This window comes from Vicugna pacos, chromosome 13 (assembly GCF_048564905.1).
Source record: "Vicugna pacos chromosome 13, VicPac4, whole genome shotgun sequence".
Lineage (NCBI taxonomy): Eukaryota > Metazoa > Chordata > Mammalia > Artiodactyla > Camelidae > Vicugna > Vicugna pacos.
In genome coordinates, this window is record NC_132999.1 from 67,379,036 (window position 1) to 67,397,041 (window position 18,006).

Here is an 18,006-nt window from a genome sequence, read left to right on the forward strand (position 1 = left end):
TCAGGAGCTTCCAGAGGGTTAGACCAGGACCAGACAAGGATGGCTTTGGAATGGAGAGGAGGCGTTTGCACTGGGGCCCTGGACTGGGACCCTGGGAATGGGTGCTGGGGCAGGAGCCACCTGTCAACGTCACCCACTTGGTAAACCATAGCAGCCGATGTGACCCTTCTGAGCTGCCAGTCGGTCCACTCCGCTGCTCACGAAAGGCAACCACGACTCCCAGATCCCTCCCCAGGTCAGAAGCCCCAGATCCCTACACCCTGCCTGCCATGGCCCCTCCTCCCTTGGGCTCTGTGGTCCCTTTCTATCTTTCTGTCCTAGGAATGCTACTTCTCTCCCCGACTCCCCCCGCCCCCCACTCCATCTTGCAGAGCTGCTTTCTTCCCTGGAGACCACCCAGTCAAAAGAAGGATTTCCTTTCCCCCAGCAATCTACCTATTTCTTTCTGTCTCTGGCAACCGCGTCATTGTTTTGTTTGCCATTGCTTTCCCCATTGAATTAGAGCCCAGGAGAAACTTCCCCAGCCTCAAGGGCAGGCCAGACCCACCGTGGGCCCCAGGAAACATCTGTGGGATGCAGACGAGACTGCCGCCAGGCCAGACTGGGCTGGACATCTCCAGCACTCAAAAGGTGACAGTGCCCTGCAATGTAATTCAAAATGAAAGCAGCATCAAACACGAAGATAAGCTTAGCCCTGTTTCCCAATATGCCTCTTTGCAATAACAAACACAATTTTAACAAGTTGCTCTCATTTTTTTCTGAGCCCTACATTGCTGGTGCTTGGCTCACTGTTGGGTAATCTGGAAGAGCATGACATCACCAGCCATGGTGACATCACCCTATCTGGCTTGTGTCATCATCCACCTTCACCCTGAGACATCACCTCTGATTATGTGGAGACATCACCAACCTGACCAGTGACATCCTTACATTCTGTTCCATGACGTTATTCCTGCCTGACCGATGCCAGCACTCTGCCTGCCCTGTGGCGTCACCTTCCTTGGTCCTATGCCATCGTTTAATCGTCCTGTGATGCCACCCTTCCTACCTTGGTCAGCTGACCTTTCTCCTGCCACCAGCTTGTGTTCCACGTCCACGGGCCTGTGTAAGTGCTGCAGACGGTGGGGGTCAGATTCAGAGACTATGCAGAGGCCCTAGGCCCCTGGCGGGGTCCGAGGATGGCGGAGGGGGAAGCGGAGTGGGAAGCGGAGGCATGTGTGCAGAGGCTCGCCAGCTCCTGGGAGGCGCCTCACCCGGCTCCCCTCTCGAATATTCCTTTCAGATTGCCGGCGCCGCCCCACCCTCACCCCGCCCTGCTCGGCCCGAAGGTGAGCCCCGCCCCTCCGCCCTCCCGGAGGGCCACCCGCCTGGCTCACCGCTTTGGAACTCAGGAGCGGGCACGGCGATTTTCCCGTCTCGGCCCAGCGTTGCCGGAGGCGGGCCCAGGCAGGGTGCCCCAGCGCGCCTTTGTCGCCCGCGGGGTTGGTGGGCTGGGAGCGGACGCGTGACTGACAGTTGGCAGGGACGGCGGCCGGGGGCGGTCTGCCCCGCTCGGGGTGGGGGGAGTGAGGAAGGAGCGCAGCGGCTCATTGGCTGGCCCGAGTGTGGGAAAGAATGCCGAGCGGGGTTCACACATCCCGTGGCGGCCCTGCCTTAAATAGCCGGGTGGCTGGCGACGCGCGTTCGGTCCAGGAGCCTAGGATCCTCTAGAGAAGGACTTGGGAAGCCTCGTCTTAGCTCGCGATCGGCCCCTGGCGGCGCGCTTCGCCGGTAACCGGGAGGCGCGTGGGCGCACCATGCCCGCAGACATCCCGGGGAAGTCCAGAGCCTCGCCGCTGGCGGGAGCTCCGGCCAGCGCCTACCGAACCCCAAACAAGCCCCGGAGCGCGGCCGAGCACCGAAAGGTGGGGACCTGGCCGGGCGTGGGTTGGCAGAAGTGGGAGCGGGGAGAGGGAGACTGACGGACGCGGGACTCAGCCACTGCCGGACCCGCAGTCCTCCAAGCCGGTCATGGAGAAGCGGCGGCGAGCGCGCATCAACGAGAGCCTCGCTCAGCTCAAGACTCTCATCCTGGACGCCCTCAGGAAAGATGTGAGTCGGGGGCGGGGGGTGAGATCGCGGGGCTGAGGCGCGGAGCCTGGAATCAGGGCACTCCTGGGCGGCAAGCCGCCCACACCGGCCCTGCCCCCAGAGCTCTCGCCACTCGAAGCTGGAGAAGGCAGACATCCTGGAGATGACCGTGAGGCACCTGCAGAGCCTGCGGCGCGTGCAGATGACAGGTGAGGCTCAGGCGGCAGTGGCGAGGGTTAGCGGGCGCGGGACCACCGCCACGAGCACTGACCGCCTGTCCCCTGCCACCTCCGCAGCTGCCCTCAGCGCCGACCCCGCCGTCTTGGGCAAGTACCGAGCCGGCTTTAGCGAGTGTCTGGCTGAGGTGAATCGCTTCCTGGCCGGCTGCGAGGGCGTCCCGACCGACGTGCGTTCTCGCCTGCTCGGCCATCTGGCGGCCTGCCTGGGCCAGCTCGGGCCCTCGCGCCTCTCGGTTCCACCGTCCTCCGCTCTAGAAGCCCCGGCGCCCGAGGTCCACGCAGGCCGCCCGCCGCTGCCGGCGTTCGACAGCCCCTTTCCCCTGCTGCGCCCCGAGGCTGCCTTCGCACTGCCGTTGCGGCGGGGCCGGACTGGGGCGCCCCTCGCGGGCCCCGGGGCCGGGCCGCAGCGCCAGAGCGCCCCCTGGAGACCGTGGCTACGGTGAGGCCCCAGTCCTGGACTGTAGCGGCGGCCCCTGCTGAGACTGTACCAGGAAAATATTTATTTCCAGGGACCGCGTCGAGAGTTTTGTTTTGTTGTCTCTGGTGAAGGATCCGGAGGCCCAGCGGCCGGGGTCAGCTGTTGTCTTTGCGCTGGTGGGGAGGGCTGCCCTTCCCCATGCGGCACCCCCGCGCTCCGCTCTTCTGCTCCCACCTGTGCCTGGCAGGCATGCGGCGGCGTCGCGGTTCGTCCAGGCGTTGCGTTTGCCTGTATCTGTCCTTGCTGGAGCAGCGACCCGCCTGGAAGTGGGGAGCTGGGTGTGTGTGAGAGGTCCTTCGCGGGGGCTCAGGCAGGAAGGTGACAGTCATCACTTTTCCCAGAATGTCTGCCAGTGTTTGGAAGTAGTCGCGCATCGTAACTGGGCTTTTTTTTGTTGTTGTCCCTTTTTTAAAGTAGCTTTCCCCACTCCCACTCCTGGGGACTCTGGAAGGTGGAGACATATATCTGCCCACTGTTGTCTCAGTGCTGACCTGTGGTGAGGGATGGGACTGTGCCTGAAGCTTCGGCGCTGGCCTGGTCCACCTCCTGCCATCGCGTGCTTGAGTTCAGAGTTGTCTGTGCCCACCCGTGGATTGGGCCTGCCCCAGGCCAGTGTCTGCCCAGGAGAGGGCATCTGAGTCCCAGGGGCAGGGAACTGGGGCCAGCATGACAAAGGGTACTTAGTGCTAGGGCTCCTCTCCCGCCAAAGTCCAGTCCTGCTGTGTGCCCTGTTCTGCCCTGGGAGAGGAGGTCCTCCTACGCGCAGGAAGGGACGGGGGTGTTGTCCTGCTATGCATCCGTCCTGAGCACCAGCTGTATGTTGGCCCTACAATGCAATGATACTAGGCCACGTTGGACAGTGGCCCGGGAGTCACTGTCCTATGGCCTAAGGTCTCCCTAGGATCCTGCTGGGGGCTGTGCTCCAGGTGTGATGAGGGAGTGGTCCGAGTCACACAGCTGAGACGGCAGTGTCTCATCCTGAGCCCTCCTGAGGCTGAGGCAAGATCTGTTTTCCAACCACAGCCAAGTTCATCAGGTGTTTGCTTGCCGCTTGCCTGGCCAGGGATCATCAAGGAGGAACAGGGTGAGTCACGGCCAGAGGCTGGTCTGCCCCTCTTCCAGTGGCTCCAGAAGCTCCCAGGTTTGTGTCTTGGGCAAGTTTCACCTGCTTTCCTGGACTCAGCCATGCACATCTGGCAGGGCCCTCCAAGGCTCCACCAAGCTGGTCACCCCCTGCTCTCTGCCTGCCTGGCCCATCTTCCTGAGTGTCCAGGGCCTGAACCAGTGGTCCTGGACAGTGGCAGCTATGTGGGTCATATGTTGCACCCTTGGACATACACTGACTCAGCAGTCCAGGCCCTTGGGAGGCTCAGAGAAAGAGCGAGGTCACCAGTAGAACTGTGAGGGAGTTGCTGCAAACCTGCCCCAGAGGCCCTCTCCAGCTGGAGACTTGCAGGGGGTCCGTTTCAGAAGCTGGGATCTCGGCTTATTTAGGGGAGGGAGCTGCTCAGGGGGTATCTCAGTGCAGGAGGGGAAGGCCTGGGGCTTTGAGATATGAAGGCAGGTGGGTTTGCGGGGTGGGGTGGGATGGTCTGGACAAGCCCAGAGCTGGACTCCACGCCTCCTGCTGGAGTAAGAGGGAATGCCCCTGCTGTGCGGCCAGAGAGAGAAGGGCTGCTTGGGAAGATCACCTGGAAGCTGGGTCTCCACACCACCTCCTCCAGGCAGAGGGCGGTGCCAGCTCTAGACCCGACCCCAGTCCTGGTGCTGGGCCCCCTTGGCTTCCTGTACTTCCTGTTCCTGGTACTCTATTCTCAAGAGGCTGTTGCCAAGAGGATCATTGCTCTGAGGACCCTGTCAGCCTCCCAGGGCCTTCTCAGGCTCTGAGGGAACCACTCTTTTCCTGACAGGGAGGCTCCTCCCCGTCTCTTCCTGTGTAAGCAGACCCCTGGGATTCTCTCCCCCCTTTCCCGCCTGAGGCAGCCACCCCAGGGTCTGAGAGCTCAGGAGGCCAGGGCCATGTCTGTCACTCACTCCCGGCTGGTACTTGCTTGGAATGAAGCTCAGGCCTTACAGACCTAGTTAATTAGCTTGGATGAAAGAGGAGCCAGCTGGTTTGAAGACGGTGTGGTCCTTGACAGGACTCAGGAGGTGGGAGGAGGCCCAGCCCAGGCTGAGGCTGGGCCCCTGGGGTGAGGGCAGAGGGCAGGACAGGGAGGCGCCAGAGGGGCTGTCTTGGGCCCCCTCCCTAGGCTGCTCCCCCAGCTGCGGAAGGAGCCATGCCCTCCACACTCAGCCTAGACACCTGCCCAGTCCTAGGAGAAGGGGACTCTTCCTCCCTCCCACCCTCCCCATCTTCCACCCATTTTCTGCTCCCTCCTCTTCCGCAGGGGGTACTGGGTAATTCCTCTGAACACTACCCACCCCCCACCAGCTATTTTTGTCTTGGCTTTTGTCTTGCAGACCTTTCCCCCTGAATAATAAGGAGGCACCTTCTCCTGGCCAACGTGTGGAGGGGGAGGAGTCAGGACTTCCCCCTCCTAGGGCGAGGGTGAGAAGGCCATTTCCCTTCTGGGGGCAGGCAGAGCCTCATTCATCTGTGGCCTCCTTCCAGCCCAGTTCCTGGCGGGGGACCAAGGATCAATAAATGTTTGCTGAATTCATATGCACGGTCAGGTGATCTGCCTGCCCCTGTGGGTGGCTCAGCCATTTGGAGCCCTGTGAGTCTGGGTTCCTCTGTCTTGCCTGTGGGGTCAGGGTCTGGGGACCAGACAATGACAGCAAATCATACGGGCTTGAAATCTGGAGAAAGAATTGTCCCCATGGTGACAGAAGTCAGTCTGGCCAGGCCTGTGAAACTCCAGCCACTTGGGAATTTGGGTTGGGGGAGGGGCTGAGGCTGCCTGAAGCCCTGGCTTGTGAGAGGTGAGGCCTTAGCTCCCCCAGCAGAGCTCCTGTGTTCTCCTGATTATCTCCAGGCCCCAGCAGCCTCTCCCCTCCCTGGGCCCGCCCTGGCACGCCCTGGCTTCAGGACCTGCTCCAGTTCCCTGGGGAGGAAGCTAAGCCCAAAGGGTTCTGCAGCTGTACCTGGGCGCTCTCTGCTCCGTGGCGTCCTGCGGAATGTACCCATCTTGGGATGCACCCACGGGCAAGGAAGCAGGCCCCAAGATTGACAGCCTCCCGGAAGGCTCCCAAGACCCCCCTTCTGGTGCTCAGCCTTGTGAACGCATGTATGGAGGCTGGCCCGTGACCAGTAGGGTCCTGCAGAAAATGAGGCTGCAGGGACATCCTGGTCTGGCCCTCTCTGCCGGTCACATCTGTCACTCTAGGGGAGGCCAGCTGTCCTCTGCTGTGGAGAGGCCAGCAGAGTGTGGAGCTGAGAAGCAGGTCCTCCAGCCCCGTTGAGCCTTCAGGTGAGGCCCCAGCTTGCTGCCAACATCTCGACTGCAACCTCGTGAGAGGCCCTGAGCTAGAACCACCCAGCTGAGCAGCTCCTGGACTCCTAGCCCTCAGAAACTGCATGAGATAATAAATGTTTGTTGTTTTAAACTGCTAAATCTTAGGTTAATTTGTTGTGCAGCTATAAATAAGTTTTATGTAAAAGTTAAAATAAATATTAGTAACAATAGCAATAAACAAACAATTCATGTGCCCATCACCTAGGACCACCACCATGTGACGAGGCTGTGAGAGCCATGGTGATGAGCACAGTGGGTTGGCCTAACTTCCTGGAAGCAGTTTCCCAGTGGGCCCCAGCTGGGGGTGCAGGGACAGGAGGGGCTGACCAGCCACAGCCCAGGCCTACCCCTGTGGCTCCTGGGGATGGCTGGGGCCATTTCTGTTTCGGTAACTGACAGGGCACCCTGGATCACAGCATGGGGTTGGGATTCACAGGCCCCAGACTTCAAACAAGGACAGATGTGGGAGATGCTCCTTGCTGAGACCCCCAGTGCCCACTGCCCAGGGTGGCCTGGCCTCAGCTGGCCCTGCCATCCACAGCAACTGATGGCTATTGCCTTAAAAGTGTCTCTTCCTGGTGGCCTGCCTGACCTGGACACCCACCTGGTGGCTTTAGGCTCTCCTCCTGGGCTCCCACTGCAAGCCAGGAACCCCCAGGTCTGTGTAGGGAGGCGGGGCTCAGTGAAAGGTAGGTCAGGGCTGGAAGTTTGAAGCCCTAAGCTTGGCCCTCATCAATCCCCAACCTCACCCACAGCAAGGGAGCTGCCCTCATCTGAGGACCCTCCCACTTCCTGCCTCCTCATCTTTACCCATGAGTGGGCCCCCAGCTGCACCCCTCCCCTCACCCAGGGTTCCCCCAGTACTCCTTGCCCCGTCCAGCACAGTGGGGTAGGGCTCAGCAGCCCCGGGTATGGGGAGGCAACACTGTCCTCTTCTGGCCCTCGTGTCCACCCCTCAACATATGAGCTGGCCATGGTCTGGGCTGAACAGGCACATCTAGGGGCCAGGGGCTGGCCGGGCTCCAGGTGCAGCACCCCCAGCTCCTGACCCTCCCTTCTCATGGCCTCTCAAGGCCCCAGGCCCTGTGGGACCCTGGTCTTGGGCTTTCCTTGCCAGCCTAGGGTCAGGAGTGTTCGGCAAGACCTGGCCAAGCTTCTTCCTCTCCCTGCATCAGGAGGCTGGCTCTGGATGAAATGCCAGGTGGGACAGGGCTTCATCTGGCTTCATGTGCAGGGGATTTCCTTGTCTCTGTATCCCTAGGAACTGGCTTTGTTGAATTAAGAGGTGAGGGTAACATCCCAGGACTGAGCTAACCAATCTGTCTACTTGGAGCCCCAAATCTTTGGTTGGACTTTTCCAGAGCAGAGACCAGGTCCTCTGGACGGAATGTTTCTGTCCTACCACTGACCCCCCCCACCCCTACCCTCACCCCGCTCCCAATTCATATGTTGAAACCTACACCCTAAAGTGGTGGCATTAGCAGGTGGGACCTCGGGAGGGGATGAGGCCGTGGAATGGGATTAGTGCCCTTATAGAGGGACAAGAGGGGAGAGCTTGTGCTCACTCTGTCTGCCACATGAGGACCCAGAAGGGAGCCTTTTCTCCTGGAGGAGGTCCTCAACAGGAGCCCCCAACCCTGTGCTGGCACCCAGCCTCCAGGTCCATGAGGAGTACGTTTCTATCTGTGAAATGTCCTGTCAGAGCAGCCTGGCTGACTAGGACACCTGGCCCTGATGTTTCCAAGCAGGATGGAGGCTGGAGGCTGCTAGCCACTGACATTCCAGAAATCACTAGGACAAAGGTCTGCCCTCCTGGGGACAGAACTGAAGTCTCGGGTGTCTGGGCTGACGCTCCTTGTCCATGGGGTCCTCCCTGCCGCATAGGCACACACAGCTGGGTCCCTCCAGGCCAGGGAGAGGACCACCCAGAAGGATCAGACAGCAGTCCCTGAGTGTACACAGGGTCAGACACTGTTCCAGTCTCCACTAGCCAGACTGGAAGACCCCACAGCTCACAGGGCAGAGTGCTCAGAGGGTCTCGTCCAACGGTGGGGAATGATCAGCTGTCGGTTAAGCACTGCTCTAGGCCTGCCTGACAAAGTTCATAAACAAGACCTAAAAGGATCAAAGTGCTTCCAAGTAACTCACCTGCACCAGAACAGAGCTCAAGAGTATTCACAGAAGCACAAAAACATCCAGCACCCAACACATTAGGATTCATAGCGCTTGGCATCCAGTAAAAACCAGGCATACAGAGAAGTGGGAAGACATGACCCATAATAAGGAGAAAGGTCAGTCAACTGAAAGCAACCCGGAAGTGTCACAGATGACAGAATTCATAGGCAAGGACAATGAAACAGTCTTTATAGCTGCACTTTACATGTTCAAGGAGCTTGAGGAAAGACTGAATGTGTTGGAGCTACTAAAGATACAAAAAATTCCAGAAATAGAACCGCCCATGACTATATGGTCAGTTGACTTTCAGCAAAGGTGCTAAGACAATTCAGTGGAGAGAATCTTTTCAACAAATGGTACGTGCACAATTAGATATCCATAGGCAAATAAAATAAACTAGAACCATATCTTGACCCACATACACAAAGTAACTCAAAAATGGGTTGTAGACCTAAATGCAAAACACAAAACTATAAAACTATTTTGGAGAAAACTTAGAAAATCTTTGTGACCTTTGGTTAGGCAAAGATTTCTTGGATACAACCAAAACAATCCACGAAACAAAAATGGGTAAATTGGAATTCATCAAAATTAAGAACTGCTCTTCAAAAGACATTGATAAGAAAATGAAAGGATGAGCCAGACTAGGAGAAAATAGTTTCATATCATGTGTCTGATGAACAACCTATATACAGAACACATGAAGAACTCTTAAGACTCAGCAGTAAGAAAGCAGATACCCGAATTAAGAAAATGGGCAAAAGATATGATCAGTCATTTCATGAAAGAAGATATATGGATGCATTTAAACACACGAAAAGATGCTCAACATTAGTTTTTGAGGAAATTCAAATTAAACCCACAAGGAGACACCACTAACCATCCACTAGAATGGTAAAGTCAAAAAGCCTGACCAGATCTAGTCCTGGTGAGGATGTGGAGCGACTGGAACTCTCATGTGCTCCCGGTGGGGATGAAAAGTGGTTACCACACTGGAAAACAGTTTGGCTGTTTTTTAAAAGGTTAAACACATGCCTATCATATGGCTTAGCCATTCCACCGGAAGTATTTACCCAAGAGAAATGCAAGCATAGGTCCACACAAAGACTTAAACACAAATGTTCATAGCAGCTTTATATGCAATACCCCAAATCTCCATCAACAGGTGAACCGATAAACCTCGACATATCCAACAGTGCAACACTCCTTATTAGCGATAAAAAGGACTATTGGTATACACAACAGCAGGCATGAATCTCAAAATAATTACGTTCAGGGACCCAAGCCAGACACACCGCACTTATCTGTACCCCACCGAGGAGTGTGTACTGCCTGACCCCATTTACGTGAAGTCCTGGACGGCGCCGCCTGTGACAGCCGCGCGGGGGCTGGGGCGGGGGGGAGAGAGGGAAGCGTCTCCAAGGGCGCAGACACCCTTAGGGCGGCGGGCACGTTCACTCTCGGGAGGGTTGCGATGGCTTCCCGGGTGTGCACACGTGGCAATACTTTACGCTCTAAATACGCGCAGTTTATTCTCTGGTCTCCGCCGCAGAAGCAGAAGCTCATCGCTTCCCTTCCTCATCGCCATGCTGCCCGTGTGGCTCTGAGGCCTCCCACCTTCAGAAGTCGACCAGTGGCAAACGTGGTTACCCTGCCAAGCGAAGGTCAAGGGCTCCTAGTGGGCTACAGGGCGGCAGCAGGGAGCCTGGCGTCCCCCAAAGCGCCGCCCAGACCAGGGCCGGGGCGCCGCCCGCTCTGCCGACTTCTGGTGGAGCCCGCGCGCCCTCCGGTGGCGCTCAGAGGTGCTTCAGGCCGCCTGCCCAGCGACCCCACTCTCCCGCGACTCCTCTGCCCATCCATCCATCCCCACCGCTCGCGGGTCGCGGAGCTGGGTCAGAAACGCGCCAGGTGCCCGTGCGCTCTAGAGCCCTCCCACAAGGAGGCCCATGATTAGGGTGGGAATGGAGGGACGGGCCGCCTCGGGTAACCTCAGTGACAGCTGGTCTTCCGAAGAAACCAGATCCACCAGTGCCCTCCACACAGCCTCCCCACCGACCCTGTACCCCCTTCTCCCAGGGCACCCATGGCAACTGTTGCAAAGCCCCTGTCCCAAACCATCCAAACCGCCTCTTGTGAGGAGTCCATGGGGGAGCTCCGCAGCTGCGTCCATGTAGACAGACACACATGCGGACCACCTGAGCCAACTGGGCCACATGGAAACAGAAAAGTGTGTCAGGACCCTCATCCCCCACCATCCATGAAAATCAGTACCATGTGGGTTGCAGTCCCAGTGAGAAAATTAAAATGAAGCTTTAAAGACATGCAAGGATATCGTGAAACCTTCATGACTTTGGGGCAGGCAAAGAGCTCTGTAAAAGGAGAGAACCAGTGATAAAGAGAAAAGAAATGGCTGACAACTTGGACTATGTTGGAATTTAAAACTTTTGTTCATCAGATGGCACTGTTAAGAGAGTGGAAAGGCGAGATGAACGGGGGGAGGTATTCAGAATACAAACATTCAAAAAAATTCTTACCCATAATGGGTAACAAACCCCTAAAAATCAATAAGAAAAAGGCATAGAAAAGTGGCAGAAGCACTGAAGAGACATAGATCTTCACAAAAGAAGGTGCCAGAGGCCAATAACTTCAGCATTAAGGAAACTGAATTGCAACTACAGTGCAGCGCCACTGGGTGACAGTCGAGGGTGTGGCCGTGGACACGGAGCACACAGAATGACCAACTGTGTCCTGCACTTGGGGCCAGTGACAGCCATTCTGGAAAACCTCTGGGCAGTGTCCTCCAGAGCTGGACAAAGCACCACGACTCTCCAAAACCACGAAAAGAAATGTTCCAGGTTGTTCATAGCATCACTCTTTGTAATAGCTGCAGTAGGGAAACCACTCAAATCTCCACCCACTGGAAAATGATGCAGTGGGTGCCCAGGGACACATGGACCACCCTCAGCGGAAGCTGACCAGCGAGACCCCAGCCGCTGACGCCAGAGCCTGATGGTGGGGGTGGGGGGCAGACTGTGAGACGACTAGGGGACAGCATCTGCACTGGTCTCTGCCCTGGGTCCTGGCACAGAGCTCCTAGCTCCCCAGGAATTTCCTCCTGGCGAGGGGCCTCTTCCCCCTCTTCCGCTCTGATGAGGCTCCTGGGGAGGGGCTGGTCGCCAGAAAGACCAAGTCTGATCAGACTTGGAATTTTCAGCCCCACCCCCATGCCATTGAGAGGGGAGAGGGGCTGAAAATGGGGTTAATAATTGATCCTGCCTGTGTGAGGAAGCCTCCAAGAAATCCCACTTGGTGCTCGTGTGGTGGTGCCGGTGAGGGTGTCCCTCATTGTACCCTTTCCTAATAAACTGGTAAATGTTTCCCTGAGTTCTGGGAGCTGCTCTAGCAAAGTAATTTAATTCCAGGGGCAGGGGGTCATGGGGACCTCCAGTTTGTAGCCAAGTCAGACAGAAGCCAAGTGGGTGACCTGGGGACCTGCTACTTGCGACTGGCATCTGTAGTGGGGGGCAGTCTGTGGGACTGAGCCCCCAACCTGTGGGATCTGACACCATCTCCAGACAGTGTCAGAACGGAGTTAACCTGTGGGACACCCAGCTGTCACCCAATTGCCTGCTGTGGGAATGCCCCACCCCCCACATTGGGTGATCAGGGTGCAGTTTTGTGTGAATAGTAAAGGAGGCTCACAGGAGGGACACAGGAAGGAACCTGGGTTTTCTGCCATTTATGTGAAGCTCCCTCCCTGGCCAGGCTCACCACCTGGGGTGTCCAGGGCAGCTAAGGCGGCCTCCTAACCTCGCTCCCCTTCCCCGCGAGGCCTTGGCCCTCATGGTCCCCAGCCCACCCAGTCTCGTCCCGCAGACTCCCTCAGAGGTCACCCTCCTCCCTTCTCTACGTCCTGTGCTGCTGTCAGAAGTGACCTTATTTACCTGCTAGTTTAGATGTTTGTTGTCTGACTCCCCTACTCCCTCCTTTATCCCCCAGCGGGAGGCCAGACCCCAGCCCCAAAAGTAGGATGGCTCAGAGCAGGGGCTTTGGGGCCCAACTCTGCCACTTTCTAGCTGTGTGGCTGTGCACAAGTCACTCACCCTCTCTGTGCCTTACCAAGCTCAACTGTGAAACTGGGTCCTCCTGGCATCCATCTCAGGATGGACTTGTTTTGGAAAAGTGCTCAGGGGGACTGCAAGGGGCTGTTGTTCTCAGAGGCCATGTCTCCTGCATGTTTTCTCCTGGTGACCTGGGGTGGCAGCAGCAGACCCCGTTTCCTGGAGGGACAGGCTGTATTGCCACCCCTACCTTGGGCTCCATCAGCAGGAGCCTAGGTCAGGAGAGATGCTGGCAGGAGTGACCTGACGCCTCTCAACCCTTCCCAGAGGCCCGCACCCATGTGAGTGTCCTCCCCGGAGAGCCCTCAAGGCCCCCACTTGTCTCCCAAGCCCCACTGGCAGGTTCAACAGTGCTGCCAGGGGGAGGGGCCGGACCAGGGAAGCGCAAGCCCTGACCCAGGTCAGCAGTGGCCACATCCATGACCTCTAGGGACATTCCAGAACCAGTCATTTCCCAGCTCATCACTCTGTAGCTGTCTCTGTTCCCCACAGGTGTCGGGGTAAAGCCCTAAGACCCCGAGGGGCCTGGCCTGGTCTCGGGGGCGCTGCTGGCAGGAGAGGTGATGGGAGGAGTCGGAGTCTGAGTTTTCACAGTGAGCAGGATCACTTTAAGAGAAAAGGGCAGGCTGCTGCCAAGATGGATGGCAGAGCAGCCTTCAGCTTGGGAAAGGGAGGCGCCTGCGGTCCCGACTGCTGGTCAGCATTCTCTGACTGGCACCTGACCTGCCCGGGAAGGTGTCCCTCACGTAGCTGGAAGCTCCTCAAATGCCATCTATTTGTGGCCTGGACCCTGACTCCTGGCAGGACACATGTGACCACAGGGCTGGAGTATTTTTGGCAATGGGGGTGGGGCCTGTGTGGTGAAGCCAGCACCATGCCGCTCTGGGACAGGCAGCTTGGACGCCCAGCTCCGCTACCCCAGCTGGCTGTGGGGTCCCAGGTATGGTACGGCCAGCCCCTCATTCCCACACTAAGGGTTCCCAAAGCGGACAGCACCCATAGGGAAGTCCCCTAGAACCAGAGAGGAGAACAAAGTTCAACAAGTCAGGAAGCCCCTGTGCCCTGGTCTCGAGGCTTCTCCATCTCAGGACTAGCCTGGCCAGAGCAATCTCCCACCTCCCTGGGTCCAGTGGCAGCTGACCAAAGGCCAAAGGGCATAGGGGCTGAGAGGTTAGGGGCTCTTAGCCAGGTAGGGTTGCCTTGGTTCCCTGAGACCAAGGGAAGGGGGGCTTTGCCAGCTGGGCAGGGCTGGGTCAGGGGCACAGACCCTGAGGACGGCCCTAAGGGGCCGGGGGGAGTCAGGGGGCCCATTTCTGTCCTGGGACCTGTTGCCTGGGCCTGGGAAGAGCCAGGCTCTCCCCGATGACCCTCGAGTTGGCCCCGGCCAGCACCAGCACGACCTTGGTCAGCTCAGAGGAAGCTCAGCAGCCTGTCCCAGCCAAGGCTGGTGGAAGGTCACCACCAAAGTCTGGTCACCTGCTGAACACTGTAGCCTGCCCCCCATGGCCGGGGGTATGTTGGGACAGTCCAGGGATGGCCATCCCCCAGCTGAACTGACTTCTGGGGGGTGGTTCTTGAAACGGGCTTTGCTGGACTAGGTTGGCCTTGGAACCGATGGCTCTGGAGGGAAGTTGGAGGATGTGAGGCTGCCCCAGCTGAACAGAAAGTGCACAAAGTTGGGGAAGAAAAGCTCCTCCTGGGGAAGACAGCTCAGACGTGAGGAACCCTATTTCTCAGCAGACTTCACTAATCTAAAGCCGTATTTGGTTGCAGGACTGCAGCAATATGTCATTGTGACGTTAGCATTTGCAGTCAGTTTGGGAACAGGGAAAGTGGGAGTCGCCGACGTTCTGACTCGAGGAAGCAATCAGGTTTGAGATCAGCCCAGCTTCCCTCTGGATTCCTGGTTTGTTCTGCTTTCTTTCAGGATGGAGATGGAGTGCTGGCCCCCGAGCCAGGCAGTGGGGGGACACCCCATGGGGTGAGCAGGGTGGTGGCAGCGTGTGCCGGCTGGGGCCCCGGGCCTGGGTCTGTGAAGACCCTAGTTCTGTGGCTTATGTGCCTCTGCTGACCCGAAATGGAGAACTTCCAGTACAGTGTCCAGCTGAGTGACCAGGACTGGGCTGAGTTTTCGGCCGCTGCCGAAGAGTGTGGCCTCCTGCATGCCGGCCTGGCCTCTGGGGATGAGCTCTTGTCCAGTGACACTGACCAACAGGATAGCAGTGGCAGCAGTCCCCCTGGGCCCCCGCCCCTTGTTGAGGGGCAGCTGGCTCCCAGGGGCAGTGGCTGGCCCGGCTTGGAGGAGGAGGACAAGGCAGCCACCCGGCAGCTGGTCAGCAGGTCTTGGCATGAGCCTGTCCTGGCCCTGGCGGCCGGTGAGCAGACACCCAGCACGTCCACACGGTCAGAAGCCTGGCTGCCCCTTGGCTCTGGTGCTGCCCCTCCCGTCCAGAGCTCCTCCCTCCCAGTGTCTTCCAGAGACGAGACGCAGAGGCTCATGCAGGAGCCAGCCCCCCGGGGCACTGCCCCAACTTCCACTGTTGAGCCTCCTCGGAGCTCAGAGTCCCCTGGCCTCAGTACTGTCCCCCAGAGGCCCCATGGCAGCCCTGGAGCCGCGCCACGGAGCCCCAGCCGGAAGAAGAGGCGTGCTGCAGGCGGCAAGGGCAGTGGGCCCTCGAGCTCCCCAGGCTCTACTCTCCCTCCGCTGGGTGGCCCACTGCTCACTGAGGCCAGGCCCGAGGAGGGCCTCAGCCCGGCTGGGACCAGGGGGAAGGGTCTCCCGGCTGGGATGGTAGAGCAGACAGCAGGAGCCAGGCAGATCAAGCTGAGGCCAGAGTCTGCAGGAGCCCCTGAGCAGGTGGGCAGGCAAGGTCCAGGTGTGGACCTGTCTACACCTGTCCTTGCCACTGAGCCAGGTGCAAACCTACTCAAAATGACCCCCAGAGCTGAGCCATACACTGTGTCACTGCGTGACCTCAAGGCTCCTCTAGACGTCTCAGTGGCTAAGTCAGACGTGGCTCTGTCCACACCTGCCTCCCAGCCTCAACCGGACTTGCCTCTGTCCACACCTGCCTCCCAGCCTCAACCGGACTTGCCTCTGTCCACACCTGCCTCCCAGCCTCAACCGGACTTGCCTCTGTCCACACCTGCCTCCCAGCCTCAACCGGACTTGCCTCTGTCCACACCTGCCTCCCAGCCTCAACCGGACTTGCCTCTGTCCACACCTGCCTCCCAGCCTCAACCGGACTTGCCTCTGTCCACACCTGCCTCCCAGCCTCAACCGGACTTGCCTCTGTCTACACCCGCATCCAAGCCTAGACTGGATGTGGACCTGCTTATGCCAGACCCAGAGGTCAGGCTGGAGGTGGACTCATCTTCATCTGTCTCAAAGACTATACCATGTACAGCTCTGCCTCACCTTGTTTCTGAGGCTGGGTCTGATGTGGGGGTGTCCACACCTGCTCCCATTCCCCAGGCTGGGCCTGACATGGTGGAGGCGGAAGTTGCCCCAGTGGCCCAGCTGGTTTTGAACCCTGTTCAGTCTCCAAGGGAGCACCAAGAGAAGCTTGGAGAGGAGCCCTCAGCAGGTGCCCCTGGACACCACACAGGGGAGACCCACCTAGGCCCTGTCCAAGCCCCCAAGAAGAAGAAAGTGAGATTCTCCATGGCTGGGCCCAGCCCTGAGGAACCAGGGCCAGGAGAAGCCGCGAGCCCACCCTCTCCAGCCACAGCCCCCAGGACAGCAGCTGGGGGCCGCAGGGGGTCTGGAGCCTGGGATGCTGTGGCAGTTGGGCCCCGGTCCCCCCAGCCTCGAATCCTGAAGCACCTGCCTCCCCCTGCCCCCTCTGCCTCAGGGGGACCTGGGCCCAGGAGTTGCTTCGCGGTGACCCTCCCAGAGGCCTATGAGTTCTTTCTCTGTGACACGATCCACGAGGAGGATGAAGATGCCGAGGGGGCAGCAGAGGCTTGCCCGGCCCCGGCTGATGTCCAGTGGCCAGAGGTGTGCGAGTTCTTCTTCCAGGACTGCAGAGCCCAGAGGTCAGGTCGGTGGGAGGGCCACTCCCTGGCCCCACCCCTACAAGCTGAGCCTGTGCCAGTCCCTCCACCTGGAGACCCCATGCCCATCTCCATCCCTGAGGCCTATGAACACTTCCTCGGGGAGGACAGGTCAGGGGGCGTGCTGGGGCCTGCTGCCCTTCTCCAGATGCAGGCCATGGAGGCCCCCAGGTCAGTCTCCTGGGGAGTGGGGACTGGCACCCCACCAGAGTTTAACCCAGCCACGGCAGAGCAGCTCAACCTGGCCATCAGGCAAGCAGGTGTGTGTTGCAGGGGCCCCACGGCCTGTCCAGGACCTGGGAACACACTGTCCAGGGAGTTCAGCCAAGAGGACCCTGGGCGGGGGCAGGGCAGGCCAGGACCCCGGGTCATGAGCTGGTGGGGGGCCTCTGGGATGATCTGGGAAAGAAGGACCAGCTCCTGGCCATCCCAGGACACAGTCTAGGTGGGGAAGCCCAGGCCAGGCAGGGCTTTGGCTCCTCACTGACCATCACCCCCAGACAACAGCAGCATCTGCCCTCAGCCTGTAGCAGGGCAGGAGCTGGGACGCCTCCAGCTCAGGCACGCAATACAGTCCATTTCACATTCCCTCTGGAAGACATTTTTCAAACCAGGAAGTAGTGCCCAAGTTGGCCTGACTCAACTAGGCCACACATTAACTACCCTGTGACTTGGGACAGAGGCACCATGGGGAGGATGTGACTCAGGACAGACGTGGCCAGGACAGCTGTGTCCCAGGGTGGGTGTGTCCAAGTAGGGCAGCAGGGGCTCATGACGTGCTTCTCTTTTAGAGGAACCCCGGAGTCCCCTCACCTCATTTACCTTCAGCCAGAATGACATGTGCCTGGTGTTTGTGGCCTTTGCTACCTGGGCTGTGAGAACATCAGATCTGCAGGCCCCAGATGCCTGGAAAACAGGTTTGCGGGCCCTGGGGGAGTGGGCGGTGTCCAGAAGCCAAAATGGAGGGGCAGTGGTGTCCAGTCCCACCTGCTGGGCCCACAGGGGTGCAGGGGATCTGGGGAGGCACAGGTTTCTCCCCTGACCTTTCTCCTGTGTTGTGGACCCACCCCCGCCCCACCACCCCCCTCCCATCCTTCGAGGGCCAGGCCACGCAGGTGGGAGGTGGTGGCCAGGATGGGACGGAGCCTGCACTAGGCCTTGTGCTTCCCTTGCAGTCCTGCTGGCCAACATCGGCACCATCTCTGCCATCCGATACTTCCGCCGGCAGGCGGGGCGAGAGCGCCCCAGCCCCAGCCCCAGCCCCAGCTCCTAGGACCCAGACTTGGCACAGAAGACACAGAACAAGGAAACGTGCACGGGTGCTAAGGATGAGGTGCTGCCCTCAGGCCTTGTCCTTTGACCTTTGGGTTCTGTGGCATCTAGGAAGGAGCCAGTGTCCTGGGTCCTGG

At 58.9% G+C, this 18,006-nt stretch overlaps 2 protein-coding genes across 3 annotated transcripts; both read left to right on the plus strand.

Moving 5' to 3' along the window:
* The first annotated feature begins 1,360 nt into the window (after positions 1 to 1,360).
* Positions 1,361 to 5,403, plus strand: HES4 (hes family bHLH transcription factor 4). Its single transcript, XM_072975708.1, is given in 6 exon segments — positions 1,361 to 1,925; positions 1,927 to 2,091; positions 2,192 to 2,279; positions 2,367 to 2,748; positions 3,811 to 3,871; positions 5,251 to 5,403. Coding segments are annotated over 6 exon segments (843 nt in total). The 5' UTR covers positions 1,361 to 1,796; the 3' UTR covers positions 5,269 to 5,403.
* Positions 5,404 to 9,163: 3,760 nt separating this feature from the next.
* Positions 9,164 to 17,976, plus strand: PERM1 (PPARGC1 and ESRR induced regulator, muscle 1). 2 transcript variants are annotated; one of them, XM_072975711.1, is made up of 3 exons: positions 9,164 to 16,857; positions 17,389 to 17,514; positions 17,773 to 17,976. In XM_072975711.1, the coding sequence occupies exons 1-3, from the start codon at positions 14,619 to 14,621 to the stop codon at positions 17,868 to 17,870; spliced, it is 2,463 nt and encodes an 820-aa protein (XP_072831812.1). In that variant the 5' UTR covers positions 9,164 to 14,618; the 3' UTR covers positions 17,871 to 17,976. The 2 variants fall into 2 exon arrangements, with proteins under 2 accessions (XP_072831812.1, XP_072831811.1); XM_072975710.1 differs by having other exon boundaries at positions 9,165 to 16,857; positions 17,389 to 17,976.
* The last annotated feature ends 30 nt before the right edge of the window (positions 17,977 to 18,006 follow it).

Bases quoted from the DNA above. Each gene is read 5' to 3' on its own strand.
- PERM1 (XM_072975710.1), top strand. From the start codon at position 14,619: ATGGAGAACTTCCAGTACAGTGTCCAGCTGAGTGACCAGGACTGGGCT. The intron at 16,858-17,388 runs GTGTGTGTTGCA...CTTCTCTTTTAG, and splicing joins CCTGGCCATCAGGCAAGCAG to AGGAACCCCGGAGTCCCCTC.